The sequence below is a fragment of the Emys orbicularis genome, chromosome 11, assembly GCF_028017835.1.
Source record: "Emys orbicularis isolate rEmyOrb1 chromosome 11, rEmyOrb1.hap1, whole genome shotgun sequence".
NCBI lineage: Eukaryota > Metazoa > Chordata > Testudines > Emydidae > Emys > Emys orbicularis.
In genome coordinates, this window is record NC_088693.1 from 78,063,968 (window position 1) to 78,088,196 (window position 24,229).

At 43.5% G+C, this 24,229-nt stretch overlaps 1 protein-coding gene across 1 annotated transcript in view; it reads right to left on the bottom strand.

The window, feature by feature from the left end:
• The window catches only part of DIP2A (disco interacting protein 2 homolog A), a 215,801-nt gene that overhangs the window by 138,919 nt on the left and 52,653 nt on the right, over positions 1-24,229 (bottom strand). Inside the window, exon 2 of the mRNA XM_065412925.1 lies at positions 316-387. Within this exon, the coding sequence (XP_065268997.1) occupies positions 316-387 (72 nt within the window). The remainder of the gene's footprint in view (positions 1-315; positions 388-24,229) is intronic.

Here is a 24,229-nt window from a genome sequence, read left to right on the forward strand (position 1 = left end):
CAATATTTCATTATAGAGCTCTGCATAGTTATACTTTGTTTGCTGTAGATAGCTAGCTAGAAGATAGATGCTTAATTTTTGAACCTGCTTGCTAACATTCAGGTCTGATGCCTACCACAATGTGTCCACTCAGATATTCCAATGGGGGCTGAAATTCTATTTACTACAAAGAAACCCAGAGTTTTCTATAAAGTTAGTAACATCACTAACTCAGGACAATGCTCATTAAGGATTTAGTGGATATACAGATCACTTTTTACAATCATTTAGCACAAAAGGCTTCCCTGAAACTTTCAGATAGTTTAAATCTCTTACCTTGAATTAGTGGTATGTAGCGTGCAAGTAGCTTCGCCCTTTTCTTTTCATATCCTTTTTGAGTGATGTCTCCTAAAGCAACAAAGAAAAGAGTAAGTATTCGCAGTGTGTTTTAATACACCTATCCGTTATCAGAATGGTATCTTAGGATTTTTTTTTTTTTTTAAATAAAGGAATTACACTTGTGTCTAGCTATTGGGCAGGATATAGGAACAATGCATGACCTTACATACCATATGTGCTGTAATACCTGGACACAACAGCATGAAACCAAAAAAGAATAAAAAGCCATTACAAAACTTGGAAGCGTCTACAGGTTGAAGTCAGATCCGTAATGAGTGCATGTGTGTTTGACTAGTACCTGTAGTAGGGTTGACTTTGCAGAGGGTATTTGCTGTCTACCAGAGCACAACAGTTCTACAGCAGCACAAAAGATCTGTAGCGTTAAAGGAAACCAGTACAGACAATGTGCTTTGAATCAGACCATTCTGTGATGCCAGAAATGTTTATTGCACCAAGGCTTAACAGAAGATGCTTTAGCAAAATGGATGTGCAGTACTTTTTCATAAGTGTTTAAGATCTTACTACCTGCTTGGTTTTTTTCTAATGTTTCCTCTTTTCAACACTGCATCAAATTACATCAGTTTTCAGCACAAATCTCGATTCTGGAGAGTTGACATACAAATCATTGCGTTTTCAGCCATATTTGCATACATTGTGTGTCTGTGAACCATGACATTTCCTTTTGCATAACATATCCCAGTCTAGAAGAGAAATGTAGAACAATTCTATTTTTCTAGAAATATTTATTTACTGTTAAGAGAACTTTTGGGGACTAAGATTTGCATGACTTCTGAAAAACAGAAGGAAAAAGCTTCATATAAAGCTTGCAGCAAAGTTATCATAAATTATTTCTATCAAGTAGCTTAAATCTGCTCTTTAGCTCATGCTCAGGATAGACACTATGTGGAACAATAATTTGTAAACCAAAATTTCTCTTCAAAACAGTCCCTGCTTCTTGAAGGTGGATTATCCCCCCTTTCATATTTTTCCACTACATATTGGGGAGGAGGGGGAGAACTTTGCAGTACTAACAAAGCAAACCTCTTGTTACTGTGCTAGAGAAATTTGCAGCTGCAGCAAAAAGTATAAACTGAAGCTGGGACAGTATGTCAAGAGCATTTTCTCAGCTTCTGCTATGAAATACATTTCAGACACATTATTATTTGTTTCTAGTAGTAACCACAGTATGAGACACACTACGTAAACACAAAGAAAGCCTAGGTCTTACCAAAAAGCTTACACTTTTTTTTGTGTGTGTGGAAAAGTACATGGACTTGGAGATGGCCCTATCAAATTCACGGGCATGAAAAACGCATCATGAAGCATGAAATTTGGTCTGCCTCGTGAAATCTGGCTATTGTTTGGGGGCGGGGGGGAGGGAGGGTCGCAATATTACCATCCTTACTTCTGCGCTGCCTTCAAAGATGGGCTCCTGGCCAGCAACCGCTGCTCTCCAGCTGCCCAGCTCTGAACGCAGCGCCGCCACCAGCAGCAGCGCAGAAGTAAGGGTGGCAATACTGCGATCACCCTATAACCCCCTCAACCCCCTTTTGGGTTGGGACCTCCACAGTTACAACCTCATGAAATTTCAGATTGAAATGTTTGAAACCATGAAATTTAACATTTTTAAAATCCTATGACCATGAAATTTATCAAAATGGACCATGAATTTGGTAGAGTCCTAGACCTGGATTAGGTAACATCACCAAACAGAACCAACTGCTTTCTAAAAGTTGAGGAATTTTCTGTCTCCATCCTGTTGTGAGACGGAACCAAAAAATTCAAGTCTGGAAAATAGAGAGAGAATAAAAAAAGTTTCAGCAATAAACAACTTTGCTGATAACTGATGCGCAGCATTCATCCAGAAAAGTGGCACCTATAATGCCCATTGGATGAACACGAAGTATGCAGTCACTCTACTGATGTATATCACATGGCTCTGAATGTGTATGAATAAAAACACATGCCTGTCAGACATTAAAAAGAATAAAACCTGGTCCTTAAAACGTGTCCATTTCCCTCAGAATACTGGAGGATAACCATTTCAGTGTTCTCAACTGTACCGTCATAACATATGCTTTAAGCACAGGCATTCCTCAACTCCCCAGTTCCTACCTGCATCAATATTCATTGATAACACACAAGTGAAATTACTCCAGCACCACGATCAGTTACAAGGAAAACAAACCTATAAATATGTGTACATGACATGTTAGCACACGAACAGGTTACAGTAGCTGGCAGGTACTGTTCAAAAAAACCCTACAAATATTAAAATTACTGAGAATTGTTGAAACTAAATATTAAACATACATGGACATAACTTCAAATTTTTACTAAAGATCTATAAATATTGTTTAAAGTACACTTTGTACACAGGAGAAATAATATTTTGGATTGTATTTTTCCTGAAATATAAACTGAAAAGTATGCTAGGAAAGTTGTAAAGTTATAAATATTCACAATACAAGAATTTCAAAAATACATCTGGTGAACGTGTACCAGGGAAATCTGAGCAAAAAGACAAAGGCACATTTATTACAGAAATCACTTATACAAAAGGAAAGGGAGCTTACCAAACCAACAGGATACATTGCTTTCAGTTCTGTAAAAAGTCTACCATCAGGGAAAAGATATTTTGTCTTAAAAATAAAAACTATTGAACAGAACAGAAGCAATCTCCTTCTCCCAGCAAACACTACAAAAATCACTGAGTGCTACACGTAATTCGAGATAAATCTACCAAGTACCTTACATTGGGAGAGATGATCATTTTCATCGCTCTGAACCACAGCCCAAATAATCCTTATGTCAACTTTCTTTGCAAGGCACTTATCAAATATCAGCCAACAGACAGGATCTTCACAGCAGCAGCAGACCCGAGCACATTGTTAAGGGAAAAAAGCCTCACTTAGAGTCAGAATATTGTATAAACTTTCTCTTTTGACATATCAAGTACAAGGTCATTAATCCTACTGAATAAAAAGGAATTACGAATAAGAGCGCTTTCTTGAATCAGGTTAGGAAAAGTCTAAAGTCAAAAGCTTCTCTGTAGATCTTCAGGGCCCCGAGTGAAAGACAGACACTGCACAGCAGATATTTCTTTGTTCCTTTCTCAAAAGCTCAGGGGTGGATTCCCTACTCTACAATTGCACCCCACCCCCACCACATACACAGTGCCACAGTGGGATTAACCCAGTTCATGTTGGGTTCCTTTGTAATTCCCATCCCCTTCCTAAAGAAAAGGACCCTGAGTTCAGTCCCAGAGGCACATCTGGTGTTGCAGGGCCACAGCTGCTGTCATTTAGCCTCACTTTCTCCCCAGTTATTAGACAAGACAAAAGCCGCCTGATGTTCCTCAGTCCCAGTGAACCAGCTGGGAACATCTCTGTGTAAAGTTAGAAATTGGCTTGGAGGGTTTGAGCTGTCAATCTGCTGCTTAGAATATATACATATTTTAAAAATGTGTCAAAGAGATTAGAGCGAAATGAATGTCTGAAAAAGGAAAGGACTGGAGTTTTCTTTATCTAAAGAGATCAGAAAAATTAAACACAAGTACACAAAGGTCAATTCTAAAATGCAGGATTATCCTCTAAGCTACCTGAGGAATGGGTTATGATTTATCACAAGGTAATTTAGTCACGGTCCGTTTAATTGATTTTAAATGGTTATGTCTCTGAAAAACATAGCAATAGGAGCTGCACAAGAAACAGATGGGCCCTTAGCGCTGGGTAACTCTGAATAGTGGTGAGCAGACTCCCTCAGTGCATGTGAAAGGTTGTGTAACATGATTGAAATCTCTTTCAAATACTATCCCACTGCCTTAAGTCACAACTATTTGCGAACTAAAAATAAATTTTGATTTGAATATTAACTCTTAAAACTTGAAAAATAAACTTTGTATCCATTTTAAAATAAAATAACCAATAAAATATTTGTAGCCAATAAAAATAAAAACTACATGAAGGAGGCAAGAAACCTCAGCTTCAATTCTCCACCCCTACTTTTGTCACACTTAGGAAGATAACAAGGGATTTGTGTAGCACATGGTATATGTTGATATCACTTGGTAAAGGATCATCAAGCACGCCAACTGGTTTGACTTCCAACAGGCATTTTTGGGCACATAATATTCTTTCTAGAATTCTGTTAATTAAGTATACTGAGAGCATCAATTACCTTTCAAAATGGTATAACAAATTTAGCATAGCACGATCAAGAAAATAATATGAGTCAAACTATGGGGAAATAGATGGGGAAATAGGGACAAATTCTGAGCGCGGTCTGCATATTAAGAAAGCACACATGTACCCACATTTTCATGCACAAATTCATCAAGTGCATGTGAAAGGCTCGGCCCAAACAAGCAGCTGCTGGATAGTATTAGGACTTGTCTACACAGTGTGGCAAAGTGCACTAAAAGGGTGTGATTTCTAAAGCACACTAATGTTCCGAACTAACTCGTCCACGTAGAACCTGCTGGTGTGCACTAGAGGTATATGAAAGCACACTAGAGAACTTTTAGTGCTCACTAGCGGGGTCTACATAGATCAATTAGTGCACTACCCATTACTCTGCTTTAGAAATCACACCCTGTAGCACACGCTGTTGTGCTGTGTACACAAGCCCTTACATCTCTTAAAAATCAGGTACTAGATGCGAGACTAAATTTGACTACGGTATGACAATTTAGAACTACAACGGACAGTCCTACAGATAAGCAATTTTATGTCATTTAATGCCCAGAAATTAAAATGGAAAAAAAATTACTGTTTTCAATTACACAACAGTATTATGTAATACTGGGGGGAGGGTGGGATAGCTCAGTGGTTTGAGCATTGGCCTGCTAAACCCAGGGTTGTGAGTTCAATCCTTGAGGAGGCCACTTGGGGATCTGGGGCAAAATCAGTACTTGGTCCTGCTAGTGAAGGCAGGGGGCTGGACTCGATGACCTTTCAAGGTCCCTTCCAGTTCTAGGAGATGGGATATCTCCATTAATTTCTATTAGTTATCTAGTAACTGCAGTGCCTCTTCACAGAAAGGATCACGTCCTTTACAAAGCAAGGATGGGATTTTCAGATACGCTCGATGTTGGCCTAACTCTGCTCGGACTGGAATCAATGAGAGTTTTACCATTATCTTGAGAGAAAATCTAGATCAACACTGAGCACTTTGGAAAATCCCATCCTGAACACAGATTTAAATACCACAGATCCACAAAGCACGATCACCACCATTTTACAGATCAGGAAGTTGAGGAACACATAGGCCCACTGTGACCTAAAGTGTGTGACACAGCAAGGAACAAAACAGGTCTACTGACCCTCAGTCCCATCCTCGATCTACTGTAGTACAATGCTGTGTACATGCACTACTCCGCACCCAAAACCTCTGTATTTCTATTAAGAGTTCAAAGATTTTCTGCACTTTAATAAATTTTTAACAGGTTCTGAAATATCTTAATCGTTTGCCTCTAGAGCAAGTGTCTGCACCCCGCAAGTGCAAGCCAGGTTAAGTATCTAGATCACAAAAGCAACATGGCAAGCATCCAGGCTCAGTTAGGCCAATTAATTAATTGTTGTTCTAGTGATTAAGTAAATCCCTATCTTATTCCACAGGGAAAAGGAAAAGCTGGTCCTACAGATCCTGGTCAATCCCATTAGCACTCTCTATGGAGTGGAGCCGACTGACAGACACCCACTCTAAATAAATACGCAGGTGCACCAGTCTAATTCTAGCTACTGCTGCTACAATTTAATTATTTGAAAAACTGGTCATATTTGAGATGCAAGTTTTCTGTCTGTGACTTAAACCCAAACAAACTCATCTAGTGCTACATTAGAGTGAGAGAGAGTAACTAAGAACGGTTTTCATCAGGCCATTACAAGACTCTGGCTTTTTCATTTACTGCAGATATGAGCTACAGAATATAACCAATTCCTTGCAATACATTTGAACTATTTAAAACAAGTTTTAAAAGATGGATAACTCAAGATGCATTTTTAATCCATTTCGACTACTGTGAATTTACAATAAACATCAGGCATCTTGAGGTTGAGCAGATCAACAATGACATGCTTTAAAACTGTATCTGACCTAAATTTATTTTGTGTCTTACATAGTACTGATAAAAATACCTAGATGCAGTACCACAATGAAGACCTCTGAAAAGCTTATTTTACATACCTTGAAATACCATATTCATAACTTTGTCTTCTTACTCAAGGACTAAGTACTACCAAAATATGCACTATTTAATCCTTATGAATCCAACTTGATTACTGTGTCAGAAAGGCAATATGAAGAGTGAAATAATTATCCATTAACCCAGTATTGTGTCAAAGAAGTATTCAAGTATTCAAATATATGTCTATTTATTTACTACTTTTGCTGTAGTGCCTAGGAGCCCAGTCATGAACCAGCACCCTATTGTGCTAGACACCGTACAAACTCTTAACAAAATGAAAGTCTATGCCCAAAAGAGCCTGCAGTCTAAGTACAACACAAAAGACAACATGTGGCTATACCCAGATGGGAGAAAACTAAGAAGCTTTTATTATGGCACTCAGCTGTAGTAACATTAATGAACTTAGGCTCCCACTGTCCTGGGAGGAAAGGTACTATTCCTATTTTCCATGTGAGGAAACAGAGGAAGAGAAAGTAAGTGACTTGCTCATTGTCACACAGTAAGACTATAGCAGAACTTGCAATAAAATTCAGATCTGAGTTTATGTTCAAAGCCTTAATCATGAGACCATCCTTGCTCCTACTGGATAGATGTGTATTTAAAAACTGATAAGAGGCACATGATAAAATCTTTTTATTTAGGGCAATTTAAGGAGCTGATCCATAAGACCACTTACCCTCCTCTTTAAATTTGCTCTCAAGACCCAAGGTATTAGCCAGCCAATAACAGAGAAAGGGATATTGGGGATAAAAATTAAAAATGATCATTACATTATAATCACATTGTAATTTCTCTCCTGCACCTTTTGAATGCTGCTTGTTTTAGATGATAATCTCTTCGGAGCAGGGATCAAGTCTTTCTTGTGGATTGCATCAAGCACTTGTGGGTGCTATTTGAATACAAATCAAAACGATTACTGGGCTATAAAAAACAACAGTAAAATTTGAAGGAATTAAAGGCTAAATTCACAGTGGCCTCCAGCTGTGTGGGATCCAGAGGAGGAAGCCCCAAAAGTTAATGACCAGTTATTCAAATTGATTAAAATGAAGAAAAGATATTGACCTTCTGAAAAATAGGTTTTTTTGCTATTTTTATTCCCCTCCCCCTCCAAACTACAGGCATCTTAGAGAGGTCAATCTATTGTCTCTCAAATTAAGTACAGTCAACTGGTTTAATAAGATATAGCTTAAAGAATTTTACAGATTCTACTGTTTGATACATGGGTTTCAGGAGACTTCAAGTTGTGGGAAGACGTTATTTATATTGTGGTAGCACCTACAGGCTCCAATCAAAGAATAGGTCCCCATTATGCCAAGTGCTATAGCTCCTGCCCCACACAGCTCCTAGTCCAGGTTTATCGGAAGATCCCTGGCCAAATGTTATTTGCAATAGCAGGCAAGCTATACATACAAACTGATCATGGTACAATACTGCATTTTCACATATCTATCATTACACAATTTTCAGTAAATTGCTAGTCTGCTTCCTTGTTATAAATAACAAATCTTTGTTCTAGGCTTGACTAGTTACATGACATTGCATTGCCAAGGCCTCACATAACAGGTCATAAAAAATGTTAGCACAAGTGTTTGGGGTTCTTTTGAACCAGAAGTTTTGAACCAGAAGGGAGTTCAAGTTGGTCTTGAATACAAATTCCCTTTATTATAAATGTATAAAACATTGCCTAAAGCAGTGGCGCACAAACTTTTCTAGTCTCTTCCTCCCCCCCCCTTACCATTAACAGAATCTGTCCTAGGGTTGCCAACTGTCTAATTACACAAAGCCAAACACCCTTGCCCTGCCCCTTCTCCGAGGCCCCAATCACTCCATGCCCCCTCCCCCTGTCGCTCGTCCCGTCCCCCCCCCACACTCACCTTCACCAGGCTAGGGCCGAGGGGTTCAGAGTGTGGGAGGAGGCTCCGGGATGTGCCTGGGGTTGGGGGAGAGTTTGGGTGCGGGAGGGGGGGCTCAGAGCTGGGGATTGGGGGGCAGGAGGGGGTGAGGGGTTAGGGCTCTGGCTGGGCAGCACTTACCTTGGGTGGCTCCCGGTCGGCGGCGCAGCGGGCTAAGTAAGGCTCCCTGCCTGCCCTGGCTCCGCGCTGCTCCCAGAAACAGCTGGCGCGTCTCTGCGGCCCCTGGTGATGGTGGGGTGTCTCTGCGCGCTCTCTCTGCCTGCAGGCACTGCCCCCGCAGCTCCCATTTGCCGCAGTTCCCGGCCAATGGGAGCTGCGGAGTCTGCGCTTGGGGCAGGGGCAGCGCACGGAGACTCCCTGCCCCTTCCCCCCAAGGGCACAGGGACGTGTCAGCCACTTCCGGGAGCGGCACAGGGCCAGGGCAGGCAGGCAGCCTTACTTAGTCCCGCTGTGCTGCCGGATTTTAGCGACCTAAAATCTCCCGGTTTGGCTTCAGTAGCCTCTGGGAAATAAGCCTGAATCCAGGAGACTCCTGACAAAACCAGGAGGGTTGGCAACCCTAATCAGTCCGTGCCTCTCCTCCATTACTGCACAACCAAGGCTTCCTCAGCAGTGGAGCTTGGGCTGAAGGCAGAGCTGGGGATGGGGGCAGAGCAAGGGGCAGAGTGGAGCTAGGGCTAACCAGTCTTGGTATTAACTGACAATCTCCTGCTTGAATCTATGGTAAATTACCTTTTGTCTCATTTCTCGAGGAGTAGGAGCTTGCTACACAATACTTTATAATCCATCCAAAAATCTTTGGTCGGTTTTCTCTACATCTCAGATTAACAGGGACTACTGTGAGCTGCACTGTAATTTCATTTTTATGATATCTACAGTACATTTACCATAAATCTGATCAAATTAAATTACAACTGACAAAATACAAAAGTTGATTTTTATGCATTACCCGTGTTATGTCTTTGTTCATTGCTCATCTACATAAGGCACTTCCCGATTTTGCTCCTATCTACATCTTTGCTTTCATGTACACCTACTCCTCGTCCGTCCTCCAGACTTTTCTCAAACCTCTCTCCTTTATTTCCTTGTCATTCCATCTACCATATGATTCTTATCCCTCAAACAAGCGCTAGGCTCCCTACCTGTAAACTACAGCTCCCTCAAAACTCACTTCTTCCTTATTAATCCTTGCCAGCATTTCCCCTAAGAAGCTCATAGATCAGTGACTGTCAGGAAGGGAAACTGCCTCTTGTGTGCAGCTGAGTGGGGAGAGAAGACGGTCCAGTGATCTTGCTTCTTATGGCTACACCTGCTGCTGCCAGATTGTAGAGAGGGCTTCCTCATTCCCTCTCCCTTCTACTTCTCTCTCTCACTCACAGGGAAAGACAGTGGTGCCAAGGAGGAAATAATGAATCGGTGGCTTGCAATTAATGAGAGGGAATGAACAGGTGAAGGAGGGGACATATAGCAAGAGAAGAGGAGTTGGAGGCACCAGTCATAAGTTTTAAGTTTGAGATTGGGACAGTGATTCATTGCACACAAAGAAAATTCAGGCTGTGAGCATGTCTCTTGTTATGTACGTAAACTACTCCTGGGGGAATTCTGGGCCACTGCGCATGTGCAAATTTCATGTCCCCCACAGAAAAAGGACTTTTTCTGACAAGGAAGCAAAGGGAAGCTGCAAGAGCAGTCACACACCACTCTCTAGCAGCGCAGGTACATCGTTTCAGGCACCTGGAGCAGCCAGCGGAGAGGTAAATCACCATGGGGCTGGGGGCACCCCAGCCAGTGGCTCCTACCCTGAGCTGGGCTTAGCTGCTAGTCCTGGCTGGGCTGGAGGCAGGAGAGGACAGGACTTCCTCTTCCCCTGCAGGGAGTGTCTGGGGTTGTCTCAGACCCATCCCCAGAAACCTCCCCCAGCTGGAGGAAGCTCAGCATCCTCCCTTGCTTCCTGCCCCCATCGCTCCTTAGCTGTGGGGGGAGGGGTAGATGTATGGGGAGCTGCTCCCCCATCCGCCCAACCTCTGTGCATCTGGACCTCCCTTACCCAGACACCCCTGCCAAGCCTCACCTGGTACATCCAGAACCCCCCTAGCCCTCCATACCCAAACCCCACCCAACTGAACCTCAAGCCCTACCTCCAGACCCCCATCCCTGCACCCAGACCACCCCCGACTGAGCTCCCTGCAATCAAACCCCCGCTCTGATGCCCCACCTCCTGCACTAGCCGAGCCCCCATGCCACTAACCAACTAGCTGCACCCAGACTCCCACCCTACCAAGCCCCACCTTCCCCAGCACCCAGACTCCCCAGCTGAGACCCCCCACACCCAGACCCCTCCATTGAGCCCCAACCACTTTCATCTGGAACCCCCTGTCCAACGAGCCTCTGTGCATCCACATCCCCCCACACTTAGACCCCCCCACTGAGCTACCTGCACCCAGATTGTCCCACACAGAATCCTCTCACCCCACACTTGGATCCCTCCACACTTGGTTCCTGCCTGCCTCACACCTGGTGCGTCTGGCGCAGAGGGGCAGGGGACCCAGGGTGTTTCTGGGGCAGGTCCAGGCCTTGTGCTGTGTCAGGGTTGGGTGCAGTCTTACCGCTGAGTTTGTGTCCTGGGGGTGAGGGGGCTGCAGGGTGATCTCTGAACTTCATGCATCCAGTGGCCTGTGCTTCCAACTGCCATGCTGGAGCCTCTGCATTTATATATTGACAAATAAAAGTTGGCAATATTTTAAAATATTGTGCACAGAATTTTTATTTTTTTTGGCGCAGATTTTTTAATTTTTTGGCACATAATGCCCTCAGGAGTAGTAAGCACCACATAGACTTACAGCATGATAGAAATTATTGTGAAAGGGTTGGGAAAGAATAAAAAACAGAACGAGGAAGACATGAAGCCTGTCACACAGCTGGAACCACAGGGCTTGGAGTCCTATCATATCAATTGATGCAGCCTGAGAAAGCCACCAACAGAGCTGGTTCACAGGTAGCCACATAAATCGCCAGGAACCCAGATGACTTCCTCACTAACTGCTCAGAGAAAAATCTACTGGATGCACAAGCAGACACCTATGTTTCACTGCAGAAATGGAACTAACAATACACCCCAAACCATAAACTTCCACACTTTGAGTTTGTGGCCCCTATTCAGGAAAACTCTTAAGCACATGCTTAAATCCATCCCTATTCAGAATAGCATTTAAGTCCCACGATTCATCAGCATTTAGGCACATGATTAAATGATGAATTGAATAAAGATACCCTCCTCAATCAGGGCCTTGATGATGTGCAGGAACATGAGTCCAGGAGGAGTGAATGGTTATGCTAGAGAGCCAAGTAGTTCCTTACCACACATTCAGATATTTTTTACTACAAGACATGAGCATATGCCATATACATTTGTATCAGGTACATATTACAAAATAATTATATTGATCTGCTCACGCATGGTCCACATTCTGAAGGGTGCTAACCAAATAACCCCCCACAGACACACGTCTTTACCAACCTGTCACCTCTTCTCATGGATTGTTTTTTTCACAACACCCTCTCTCAAATTGTGCATTTTCTCTTTCATTCCCAGCATGTCTGCCTCACAACAGAAGAAATGGTTCCTTACTGTAGCTGTGGTTCTTGGAGCTGTGATGCAGACATGTATTCCACTTAGGTGTGTGCGTGCCCAGCACAGCAGAGCCAGAGAAATTTGCCTATCAGTACCCGCAGAGGGGTGGCACTCATGCCTCATGGCTGTAGCTCCTCTCCTGGATACATGAGATGGCACCTCCCCGAACCTCCCTCGGTTTCTCTGCACCAAACACAGGACACGAGACTCCGATGCAGCGGGGACAGAGGCTTGTTCATGGAATACACGTCTACATCACATCTCGAAGAACCACCGATACAGTAAGTAACCGTTTCTTCTTCTTCGAATAGATGCAGATGTGTCCCCCACTTAGGTGACTCAAGCAGTAACCCCTCTTTCCCCCCAGGAAGCAGGACTTGGAGTCTACCTAAAGAACGACTGCAGGACTGCTCTACCAAAGCTTGCATTCACCCTGAAAGATGCGGTGATGGCATAATGGCTAGTGAATGTCAATGAGGAACACTATGAACATTGCTTGCGCCCTCGTAGAATGAGCTTGCACGCGCTGACGGGATGTAGCCGAGGCTATTTCATCTGCCATCTTGTAGCAGATCATTATCTATTTGGAGATCATCTGCGAAGAGACTGTTTGACCCTTCATGCAATCTGCATATGACACAGACAAACGAGGTAAAGCATGAAACTGTTTAGTCCTGTCCATCGCCTGACATCTAAGGTATGAAGACACTGCTCCTCCGGAGCTAATGCGGCTTAGGAAAACACTCAGGTAAATATACCTCCTCGTTCAAGTGAAACTGAGAAACCAAGTTAGACATAAATTTGGGGTGTGGTTGTAAAGTCACCTTGTCTTTGGAGAACTGTGTATAAGGAGGCTCTGCCATTAGAACCTGCAACTCTCACACTCTCCTTCCAGATATTATTGCTACCAGGAAAGCAGTTTTCTGACACAAGAGTGGAAAGGGACAAGATGCTAAGGGCTCGAACAGAGGGCCCATCAGAGCTGCCAGGACCATGTTTAGGTTGCACAGGGTAACCGGTTCTCAGACCAGAGGATGTAGATGAAGAAGCCCTTTTAAGAATCTCATTATCATTGAACTGGAGAACACTGATCTTCCCTGAATCATAGAATCTCAGGGTTGGAAGAGACCTCAAGAGGTCAGCTAGTTCAACCCCCTGCTCAAAGCAGGACCAACTCCAACGAAATCATCCCAGCCAGGGCTTTGTCAAGCCTGACCTTAAAAACCTCTAAGGAAGGAGATTCCACCACCTCCCTAGGTAACCCATTCCAGTGCTTCACCACCCTCCTAGTGACAATTTTCCCCTAATATCCAACCTAAACCTCCCCCACTGCAACTTGAGACCATTACTCCTTGTTCCGTCATCTGCTACCACTGAGAACAGTCTAGATCCATCCTCTTTGGAACCCCCTTTCAGGTAGTTGAAAACAGCTATCAAATCCCCCCTCATTCTTCTCTTCTGCAGACTAAATAATCCCAGTTCCCTCAGCCTCTCCTCATAAGTCATGTGCTCTAGCTCCCTAATCATTTTTGTTGCCCTGCGCTGGACTCTTTCCAATTTTTCCACATCCTTCTTGTAGTGTGGGACCCAAAACTGGACACAGTACTCCAGATGAGGCCTCACCAATGCCAAATAGAGGGGAATGATCACGTCTCAATCTGCTGGCAATGCCCCTACTTATACAGCCCAAAATGCCATTAGCCTTCTTGGCAACAAGGGCACACTATTGACTCATATCCATATACAGCATCCACTGTAACCCCTAGGTCCTTTTCTGTAGAATTGCTGCCTAGTCACTCGGTCCCTAGTCTGTAGCAGTGCATGGGATTCTTCCTTCCTAAGTGCAGGACTCTGCACTTGTCCTTGTTGAACCTCATCTTTGAGACTGAGATTTCTTTTGGCCCAATCCTCTACTTTGTCTAGGTCCCTCTGTATCCTATCCCTACCCTCCAGCGTATCTACCACTCCAGTGCCATCTGCAAACTTGCTGAGGGTGCAATCCACGCCATTCTCCAGATCATTAATGAAGATATTGAACAAAACTGGCCCCAGGACTGACCCTTGGGGCACTCCGCTTGATACCGGCTGCCAACTAGACATCGAGCTGTTGATCACTAGCCATTGAGCCTGATGATCTAGCCAGCTTTCTATCCACCTTATAGTCCATTCATCCAGCCCATACTACTTTAACTTGCTGGCAAGAATACAGTAGGAGACCATATCAAAAGCGTTGCTAAAGTCAAGGAATAACACGTCCACTGCTTTCCCCCCATTCCGCAGACCCAGTTATCTCATTATAGAAGGCAATTAGGTTAGCCAGGCATGACTTGCCCTTGGTGAATCCATGCTGACTGTTCCTGATCACTTTCCTCTCCTCGAAGTGCTTCAAAATGGATTCCTTGAGGACCTGTTCCATGATTTTTCCAGGGACTGAGGTAAGGCTGACTGGCAGGGAGGATCAAATGCCAATATCACTGCCAGATGCACTTTCAGTAAACTAAGTGCAAGTCCCAATGACTGATTGTGAAGCAAGTACTCCAAGATGTTCTGGATAGAAGCCACTGTTGGTTGGACTCCATGGGCTAACGATCACAACGAAAACTGCTTCCATTTTGCTGAGTAGGCCATTCTGGTAGAGGATTTTTTTACCGTTGAGCACGACTTGTTGGACAGCTGCTGAACACTGCTCTTCCTCCTCAATCAGCCCTGCAACAACCGCACCATGAGATGCAAGGAGCTGAGCACGCGATGCAAGGTGCGGCTGTGATTCTGAGTGAGGAGGTTGGGATGAAGAGGAAGTCGGGATGGGAGGCTGAATAGGAACTGTGAGAAGGTTGGACAACCAGCACTCTCTGCCACGCTGGGATTGGCCCAAACCACCATGAGCTTGAGGATGCCCTGAGGGATGATCAGGATTGGGGGGGGAAGGCATACAGGAGAGTTGACTGCCAACTGCAGTGGAAAGTGTCAGACAGGGAGCCTAGACTGAGGCCCCCTCGACAGCAGATCAGGCGACATCTCTTGCCGTCCCTTGTTCCAAACTGGTCAATTGTCAGGATGCCCCAAGCTGTGAAGATGACCCAGAGGACATTTGTTTTCAGGGACCATTCGTGACTTAGGGACAAATACCTACTGAGATGGTCCGTGAGATGATTCTGAACCCCAAACAAACGGCTATCAGAGTAATGTTCTCCCCGGCGCAGAACGGCCACAGCCTGATCACCTTTCAGCAGAGCAATCTGGAGTGTGCTCCCCCTTGTTTGTTCATGTAATACATTGTGGTGGTGGTGTCAGTAAGTATGTGAATCACCACGTCTCTGAAATGGTGCCAAAAAGCAAGACATGCAGATGGCCTGAAACGACAACAAGTTGATAAGGAGTGAGGCTTCCTGCTCCGACCACAGTTCCTGTACTTTCAGCAACCCCAGGTGCACCCCTCAACCCATCAGGGAGACATCTGCAACAACCGACTTGGCTGGCGAGGGCAGGACAAAGGGAATGCCTTGGTAAATGTTCTGTGGGCGCAGCCACCATTGAAAAGAGTCTAGGACCAGTGGAGGGAGACTAACCTGCTCTTCATTCTCTAGACAGACTGGGACGGTGGACTGTTATGAGCCACATATGAAGGTGCGAAAGTGCAACCTTCCAAAGTGGACACCTCCCAAGGACCACAGAGTAGATCTACAATCCTTGAAGGAGCGCAGTGTCTTGCCAGTTTGGTCCGAGAATAGCATTTGGCCATCCAAGGCCAAATCCTCAATGTCTTGCTGGACATGGGGCAATCCCCGAATTCTGCAGCCAGGAAGCTCTCCGCATGGTGACCACAGAGGTTATCACCCTGACTGAGGCGAGCATGGACTGCAAGCACATCTTAGTGAACAAGCATGCAGCTCAGTGACAAACTCCTGAAATTCCTCCCGTGAGGCCTCAGGCAGCGGGTCTGCAAACTTGGAGATAGCTGTCCAGTTAACAAAATCATACTTAGGCAGCAAGGCTTGCTGGTTAGCAATTCACATCTGTAAGGAAGACAAGGTGTACATCTCCCTGCCCATGAGGTCCAATCATTTAGTCAAGTATCAGAGCGGTAGCCGTGTTAGTCTGGATCTGTAAAAAGCGACAAGGAGTCCTGTGGCACCTTATAGACTAACAGAAGTATCGGAGCATAAGCTTTCATGGGTGAATACCCACTTCGTCAGATGCATGCCTCATTTAGTCAGTTCTCCTTTATGCCTTCCCCCCAATCCTGATCATAGAATCATGAGGTAGATATACTGGAGGGTACAGATAGGGTCCCGAGTGACCTAAACAAATTGGAGGATTGGGCCAAAAGAAATCTGATGAGGTTCAACAAGGACAAGTGCAGAGTCCTGCACTTAGGACGGAAGAATCCCATGCACTGCTACAGGCTAGGGACAGACTGGCTAAGCGGCAGTCCTGCAGAAAAGGACCTGGGGATTACAGTGGATGAGAAGCTGGATACGAGTCAACAGTGTGCCCTTGTTGCCAAGAAGACTAATGGCATATTGGGCTGCATTAGTAGGAGTATTGCCAGCAGATCGAGGGAAGTGATTATTCCCCTATATTCGGCACTGGTGAGACGACATCTGGAGTATTGCATCCGGTTTTGGGCCCCCCACTACAGAAGGGATGTGGACAAATTGGAGAGAGTCCAGTGGAGGGCAACGAAAATGATTAGGGGGCTGGGGCACATGACTTACAAGGAGAGGCTGAGGTAACTGGGCCTATTTAGTCTGCAGAAGAGAAGAGTGAGGGGGGATTTAATAGCAGCCTTCAACTACCTGAAGGGGGGTTTCAAAGAGGATGGAGCTAGGCTGTTCTCAGTGGTGGCGGATGACAGAACAAGGAGCAATGGTCTCAAGTTACAGTGGGGGAGATCTAGGTTGGATATTTCACTATATGTCACTAAAAAATATTTCACTAGGAGGGTGGTGAAGCACTGGGTTACCTAGGGAGGTGGTGGTGGAATCTCCATCCTTAGAGGTTTTTAAGGCCCGGCTTGACAAAGTCCTGGCTGGGATGATTTAGTTGGAGTTGGTCGTGCTTTGAGGGAATCCTCAAGCTCTAGGTGGATTGGGCCACGTTCATTCTGACTGCCCCAGCATGGCAGAGACAGTGCCCAGCAGCAGGTGGTACTGGAGCTGGCATATTTCAGAGGGCCTAAGCCAGTTTAAGGAGCACACTGTTGATGGTCCCAAGCCATTTGAGTCCATTTCTTAAATGGTCTGCAGATCACTCAATGCTATTTGACATGGGCCTCGCTGAGACGGAGCAAGCACGGTGTGTGTGGATCACTCTTGTGGATCGCTCCCCCACACGAAGGACAACGTTTAAACAACCTACTACAACTAACCAGAACACAGACTAAGGGTACGACTAACTATATACAACAAAAGAAAACGAAACTAGTTGAGAGGTTGAGACCACACAGAGCTCCAACTCCAGCCACAGGCAGTAAGAAGGAACTGAGGAAGAGTTGGGGCTATGGTGCCTCATGTAGCCAGGGGAGGGGCTACGGCCATGAGGCGCGAGTGTCACCCCCCCTGCAGATGCTGCTAGGCAAATTTCTCCGGTGCCAGTGCGCTGGGCCGCACACACACTTAAGTAGAATACACGGTTGCATCTACCTGAAGAATCAGGCACCTCTAGCATGCCCCAGGAAAGCTGTTTTCAGGCCTTACATTTTTTTTCTTTTTTGTTTTTTATATAAATCAGGCACTACTTAGCCTTATTCTAATCCCTTCATAGAACAGTGGCTTTCCAGCTAACTTCAAAATCATGTCAGTTTAACATTCTTTTTTAGTTACCAAGCAATTTGGTATTTTGCTAGTCACTGATATTAACTTTGTTTCTTCAAAAGAATAGTTTCCTTTTTAAATTCATAGATGTGTCGTATATAAAAACAAAGCTCCATTCCATTATGTATTCTTAGGAAGAATATTAATAGTTAAAATGTCACATGAATACAGGTACAGGAACAAAGCGTTGTTACTCAGAAATGCTGCTATGCTTTTTCCTCATTGACCTTGAAAAGGTGTGCACTGTTTGTGAGGCATCGCATGAAAGTTTAGTTTACTATGTTCGTTGTTTTCAATTTTAAATATTAAAAATATGTTTCTATAAGCCTGTTTCATGCTGAATGTTATGCTACTAAATTTTTCATGCTAAGGCAGTGATTGACAGTGGATTCCTTCTATAAAATGAGATTTAGTGAACTTGAGATATTGGACTGCATCTTTATTACTACATTAAATCTTTATTTAAACCAAAGGATGATAGCATGCTAGAGAGACTAAGTCAAATGAGTTCATCCTAAAAGGCTTAAGGAATAAGGAGGCATCTACAATTTCATGTTCACAGTCAAAGGCTGCAATACGACTGCGAACCACCCTCTGCGGAAGAGCACTTAGCTAGCAACACAGCAGCAGTGCCAGCAGGTTAAGCAGAGCAAGGCTGCAGCTGCTTCATAGCACCTATGCTTATAGCTCTTCACTATCTGCACAGAAATCCAACAGTGGTATCAGAGAAAGTCACTGCATAAAAGTAAGCTTCCTAACTAGTCCCACCAACAAATTAAGTAGAAGCAGTTTTAATATTGCTGCATTCACTAAACCTACTTGTTCATGTTGCTAATCTTAGAGCACCGATTGTCAGATTTAGAATGTGAACTACAAAACTTAGATTACCTAACAAACTAAGAATGCTCTGAGGAAAAACGTGCAATCATAGAAATTTCCCTATCATTTATATTTATTAGTAAAGACCTTAAATATCCACAGATATTACTATTTTGAATCTAGTGTTCCTGGTTTCCAATTCTACAACAAAATTTAAAAAAACTAAACCAGATTAGAATATCAACCCCTGAGAAATTCTACAGACTAGATGAGACTATATTGCTACTCAGAGTTATCCAAAGGAAACACACAACATACTCTGCCTGCCTTTAGATAATGTGGAATATCCTTTCATCTATCAATTACAATACACATATTATATTGATTCTGGTATCTCAATGGGGAATAGTTTGCAATGCCAGAAAACAGATGGTCATAGTAGATTTTTTATTAAACTATTAGCTCAAGAAGCAACTGTTTATGAATGACTAATTCTTAAAAATATATTCAGTCTTACAAAAAGAGCAAAAAATAGTTAATCTAGAAGTCTGTTCTAGAGCCCTTTTTCCAGCTTGTGACCTTTGTCAACATTAAATTTCAAAATTCACAGAGTATTCTTGCATTTAAATTTCAAAGGTAACTACAGATATATATAACTAAATCTTTATATTTGTCAAATTAGAGTAGATTCCAACAGAGCAGATATTACAGCCAAATATTCAGATTAATATAAAGCAAGCTAGATGAGTGAAAACCAAAGCAATCTTGGAGTTTTTTTCCTCACTTACATGAGGAGCAGCAAGAAGACTGAAAATTCTAATGTAAATCAGACTATGGATTAGATCAAACATGCCTGAGAGAAGGTAGCTATCTGAGCATGCATAATTCACTCTACTTTTTTTGTTTTGGGAACTCAAGATTAAAAGGAATCAATTTTCGCTTGAATGGCTACCAAACATGTCTACTCTAGATTCAATGCCCATCCAAAGACCAAGACATGAGGTGGAGAGAGTCTGGATGGGGTTGTCTTCTGATCTTGCCCCTGTCCTGTGTCAAGAGTTCTGGGAAGGAAATGGATACTGATGGGTGGCAGGGCTGAAAGCTGGAGAAGATTGGGAAAACAAAAACTGTCCTTAAAGAAAGACTTTGGGGGGAAAATTGGAGACTGTGCTACTCCCCCACTGTCTCCTGGGACCACAAGGACCTTTTTCATCTTAATCCTGAAAGATGTCCTGACCAGACCGGAGCAGAGAGAACCAGATGACATTATCACAGTGGTTCTCAAACTGGGGCCGCCGCTTGTGTAGGGAAAGCCCCTGGCGGGCCAGGCCGGTTTGTTTACCTGCCGGGTCCACAGGTTCGGCCAATTGCGGCTCCCACTGGCCGCGGTTCGCTGCTCCAGGCCAATGGGGGCTGCGGGAAGCGGCACAAGACAAGGGATTTGCTGGCCACAAGATCATGTGCTGTGCCTTGTTTCTCCAGCAGTGAGGTTGCAAGTGAGTCAGTACCAGAGACAAAAGCTGCATTGTCTATCTTCATTGTTCTTTTTGCCCCTTTGTGTGTGTTTGTCTTGTTTTGTCTTCTAGGAAATGGGATTGGACTTTTGCAGCAGCAGCAAAAATGACAGCTCCAGCCCATCTCCGCTAACTTATTCCCCCGCCCCGCAAAAGTACAGTTATTACCCATCTTTAATACCATCTAAGAGACTGTCAAACAAGGGGTTTATTCCTTCTAAAAAACCTCTCTCCAGCTAAAGAGAAAGGGAACAAAGGAGACTATTCAAATGAAAGGCTTACTTAATACTTTATATTTCAAACGCTTTAACTGTTTTATCTTCTTTTCTGTACCTTTAATAAAAAGGTTAAAACAATGTTTAATGGTGTGTTTGCCATGGTACTAAGCAGGCTGAGGCCTCTATATACCAAACCTTGAGCCTTATTTAAAGATCGACAGTGACAGGGTCTCGTTAAACCCCTATGATTCTTTGGGTCCATATATTCATTCTTCATTGCTACAACAGTGCTGTCAGTACCATCAATATAGAAATGTAGCGATTTGTAGAAGGAATAGGGGATGAACTACTTCTGACAATGTCAGAATCTCCCTTGTAAGAGCCAAGTCCGATAGAAGGGTAGATTCTTGATCCAGAAAGATTATATCCTCCTGGGTAGTGTAGCAGTCTTCTCCCTATGCAGCTTTGTAGCTGGAATTGAAAGGCCTAAGAAGTTGGTGTCTCCCTATGTGAGCGCATTGGTATAGACGGCACATGGAATTGTTGATTGTCCTTTGCTGGCAGTGGTGGTGGTCCCAGAATTGGCTCAAATTTCTCCTTGATTGGTACTGATGGCCCTGCTCCTGTTGCCGATGTCGAGGCACTCATTTCTTCAGAGCCTGCAGGTCAGTCCATGACTCTGAGTTCTAGCGCCTCCAGAAACAAGAGGAAAGGCGTCATCCAACTGAGATGATATGGGGGAAGCAGCCCTCCTCTTAGAATTGGATCTGGAGAGGGATTTCTAACCTTGTAATGAGTCATGGAAGAGAAGTCTTTGGCTCTACCTCTGGTCACCCCTGTATCAGAAATGGTAGGGCTAGCCTCAACCCGATGTACTGGTCTGCCTGGCCTGCATCAGACTGAGGCATCATAGAATGCTCCTATGAGATGTTTCCTCAGTCTCAATGCCCGAGCTTGCCACGTTCGGCTGGGAAACAAGCGGCAGATACTGCACTTGATAGGGATACATGCTTCTCTGAGTATCAGAGGGGTAGCCGTGTTAGTTTGGATCTGTAAAAAGCGACAAAGAGTCCTGTGGCACCTTATAGACTAAGTGGGTATTCACCCATGAAAGCTTATGCTCCAATACTTCTGTTAGTCTATAAGGTGCCACAGGAGACTCTGCTGCTTCTCTGAGGCAGTGTAGGCACCTCTGATGTTAGTTGCTGACCAGGAAAGACCATTGGCAGGAGACAGTTCCTGAATCCATGCTCTGTGTCCTGACCATGAGGTGGGGCCGTTGGGGGTGGATATCACTGAATTTTAACTAACTAAACCAACTCAACTATTAATACTCTATTGGTATAATTATTGACAGATTTGAAGTTAGAGGATCAGCTCCGAAGACACTGGAGGGTTCCGTCTCAGAAAATGTGGCAGTAGAAAGGAACTTAGAGGTAGTTTATCTGCACTGTCCCTTATACCCTTGGGCTGGAGCACGAGAAGAGGAAGACCACAGATGAGAATCAATGGATATTGCTAGCAAAAATCTTCCAGTCTCAAGTACCTGGAGCACATGCATACCAGAGTGGAATACACATAGGTACCAGCATGCAAAGAACTGGCCAGGATACCGATCACCTTAAGTCTCTAACATAATTTAATCAGTTGACACTACTGTTCATTCAGCGAAGCTGTCATTTATGAACAGTGCCACAAGTCTATATTTGCTGTGAGACACACTGGATTAACAAAGGATTTACATTCTAACCAATGCAACACTAATTTAAATATCAATGAAATCACATGGTCTTTTGGTAAAGCAGAGCAGCTAATAGACAGCTCTCCTCTCTCACCAACAGAAGTTGGTCCAATAAGATATTATCTCACCCACCCTGCTTCCTAATTAGGCCATTAGCTATTTTTTACGAACCAGTTTAGGACTGCCCTGGATCATGTCACTATATGGTACTGCACAATTACTTCAGAGGGGAAGACTGGGGGTCCTCAAAGGTGGGCCAATTTTAATATTTTAGGAGACTATTACATATAGTTGCAACAGTGGATATTTTCAGAAAATGGTCCTCCTGAGTGGGACTTTCCAGAGTGACCTCAGGCTGAAGCCTTCCCTCTTTAATAGGACTGGACCATGATGATTGTATCAAGGGTGCACAGACCATCTGATTGGCCCCAAAGTTATTAAGGTATTGCCATAAGGTGGAAGACCTGGAGTTCTGTCAGACTACCAAGACATCTAAAGAAATCACCTCTCCTACTTTCAATTACAGACCTAACAGTCGCAATTCTTCAACAAAAAAACCTTCAAAAACAGACTTCAATGAGAAACTGCAGAACTGGAATTAATTTGCAAACTGGACACCATTAAATTAGGCTTGAATAAGGACTGGATGGGTCATTACACAAAGTAAAAACTATTCCCCCAGGCTAATTTTCCCCCTACTGTTACTCACACCTTCTTGTCAACTGTTTGAAATGGGCCATCCTGATTATCACTACAAAAGTTTTTTTTCTCCTGTTGCTAACAGCCCAACTTACTTGATTAATCTCGTTAGAGTTGGTATGGCAACACCCATTTTTTCATGTTCTCTCTGTGTGTGTATGTGTGTATATATATATATATATATATATATATATATATATATATAAAAAACTTCCTACTGTATTTTCCACTGCATGCATCTGATGAAGTGGGCTTTAGCCCACGAAAGCTTATGTCCAAATAAATTTGTTAGTGTCTAAGGTGCCACAAGTACTCCTTGTTCTGTTTTATCTTCATTTTTATCCCCAGGGAGATGTCCCTTTTGTTTTACCATAAGGTGTGAATGGCACATTGGGAAGGTGCCACAGAATAAATCCCATAGTAACCCTTATTCTGTTTTAGTGTCATTAAAATGTGTAAAGTGTCAGATTGAAGCTGCTATTGCTTAGGGAGAGAGATATGCTAAATTCTCTTTGCTAAAACTTCCTCTTATTGGAATATCTTGTGTCCTGAGAAGGGAGAGTGAAAAGGAAATATTAGGAACCACAACAGTGAGCTTTAAGGAGAACTTTGAATAGGCATTAAGTTTGTAACCTACAAATAAACCATAATTTAGTTTCTATATTGATATTTGTATGCCGCTAAATGTTGAAGAACTGCTGTGGGCTTTGCTTAATAATAAAGCTAAATGTCATTAAAAATTTTATTGTGTTTAAATATGGTTTTTAATAATTGAGTTAGCTGACATGATGCTTGTACTCAGGGTAGACAAGGACAAGTTGTGTTCAGCATCATGCCAGCTAAGTTGTGGTTAACACAATACTGAATACAACGTGTCCTCATAACTTCCTTGGAGTTTCTTCCATTCTCTCCATGCATCAGCTTTGCACTGCAGTATCTTCAGAAACCATATAAAATAAGTGGTAATCTACCACTGGATTAAAAATTGCAAATATCACTCATCGACCTCTGATACAGAAGTTAAATTGCTAATGTCTGCCCAGGACATCAGCTTCACATTGTGATTTACTGTATTTAACGTCGTAATCCCTAGCATTCCTGGGTTATGGCAATCAAGTATGTTGAATTGTGGAAGCACTGAGAGCAGTGCCTGCTGCCTAAAACTTTCTCCCTGCCTCAGTCTAGCTTTGCACACACCCTACTCGCCCAGCCATCAGCAGGCAGAGTTTGAGATCCTGACAATCCTATCTGCCCACCTGTCCGAGGCAAGTCTAAATAATGAATGGGATCAATGGCACCCCAACCGTCTGCAT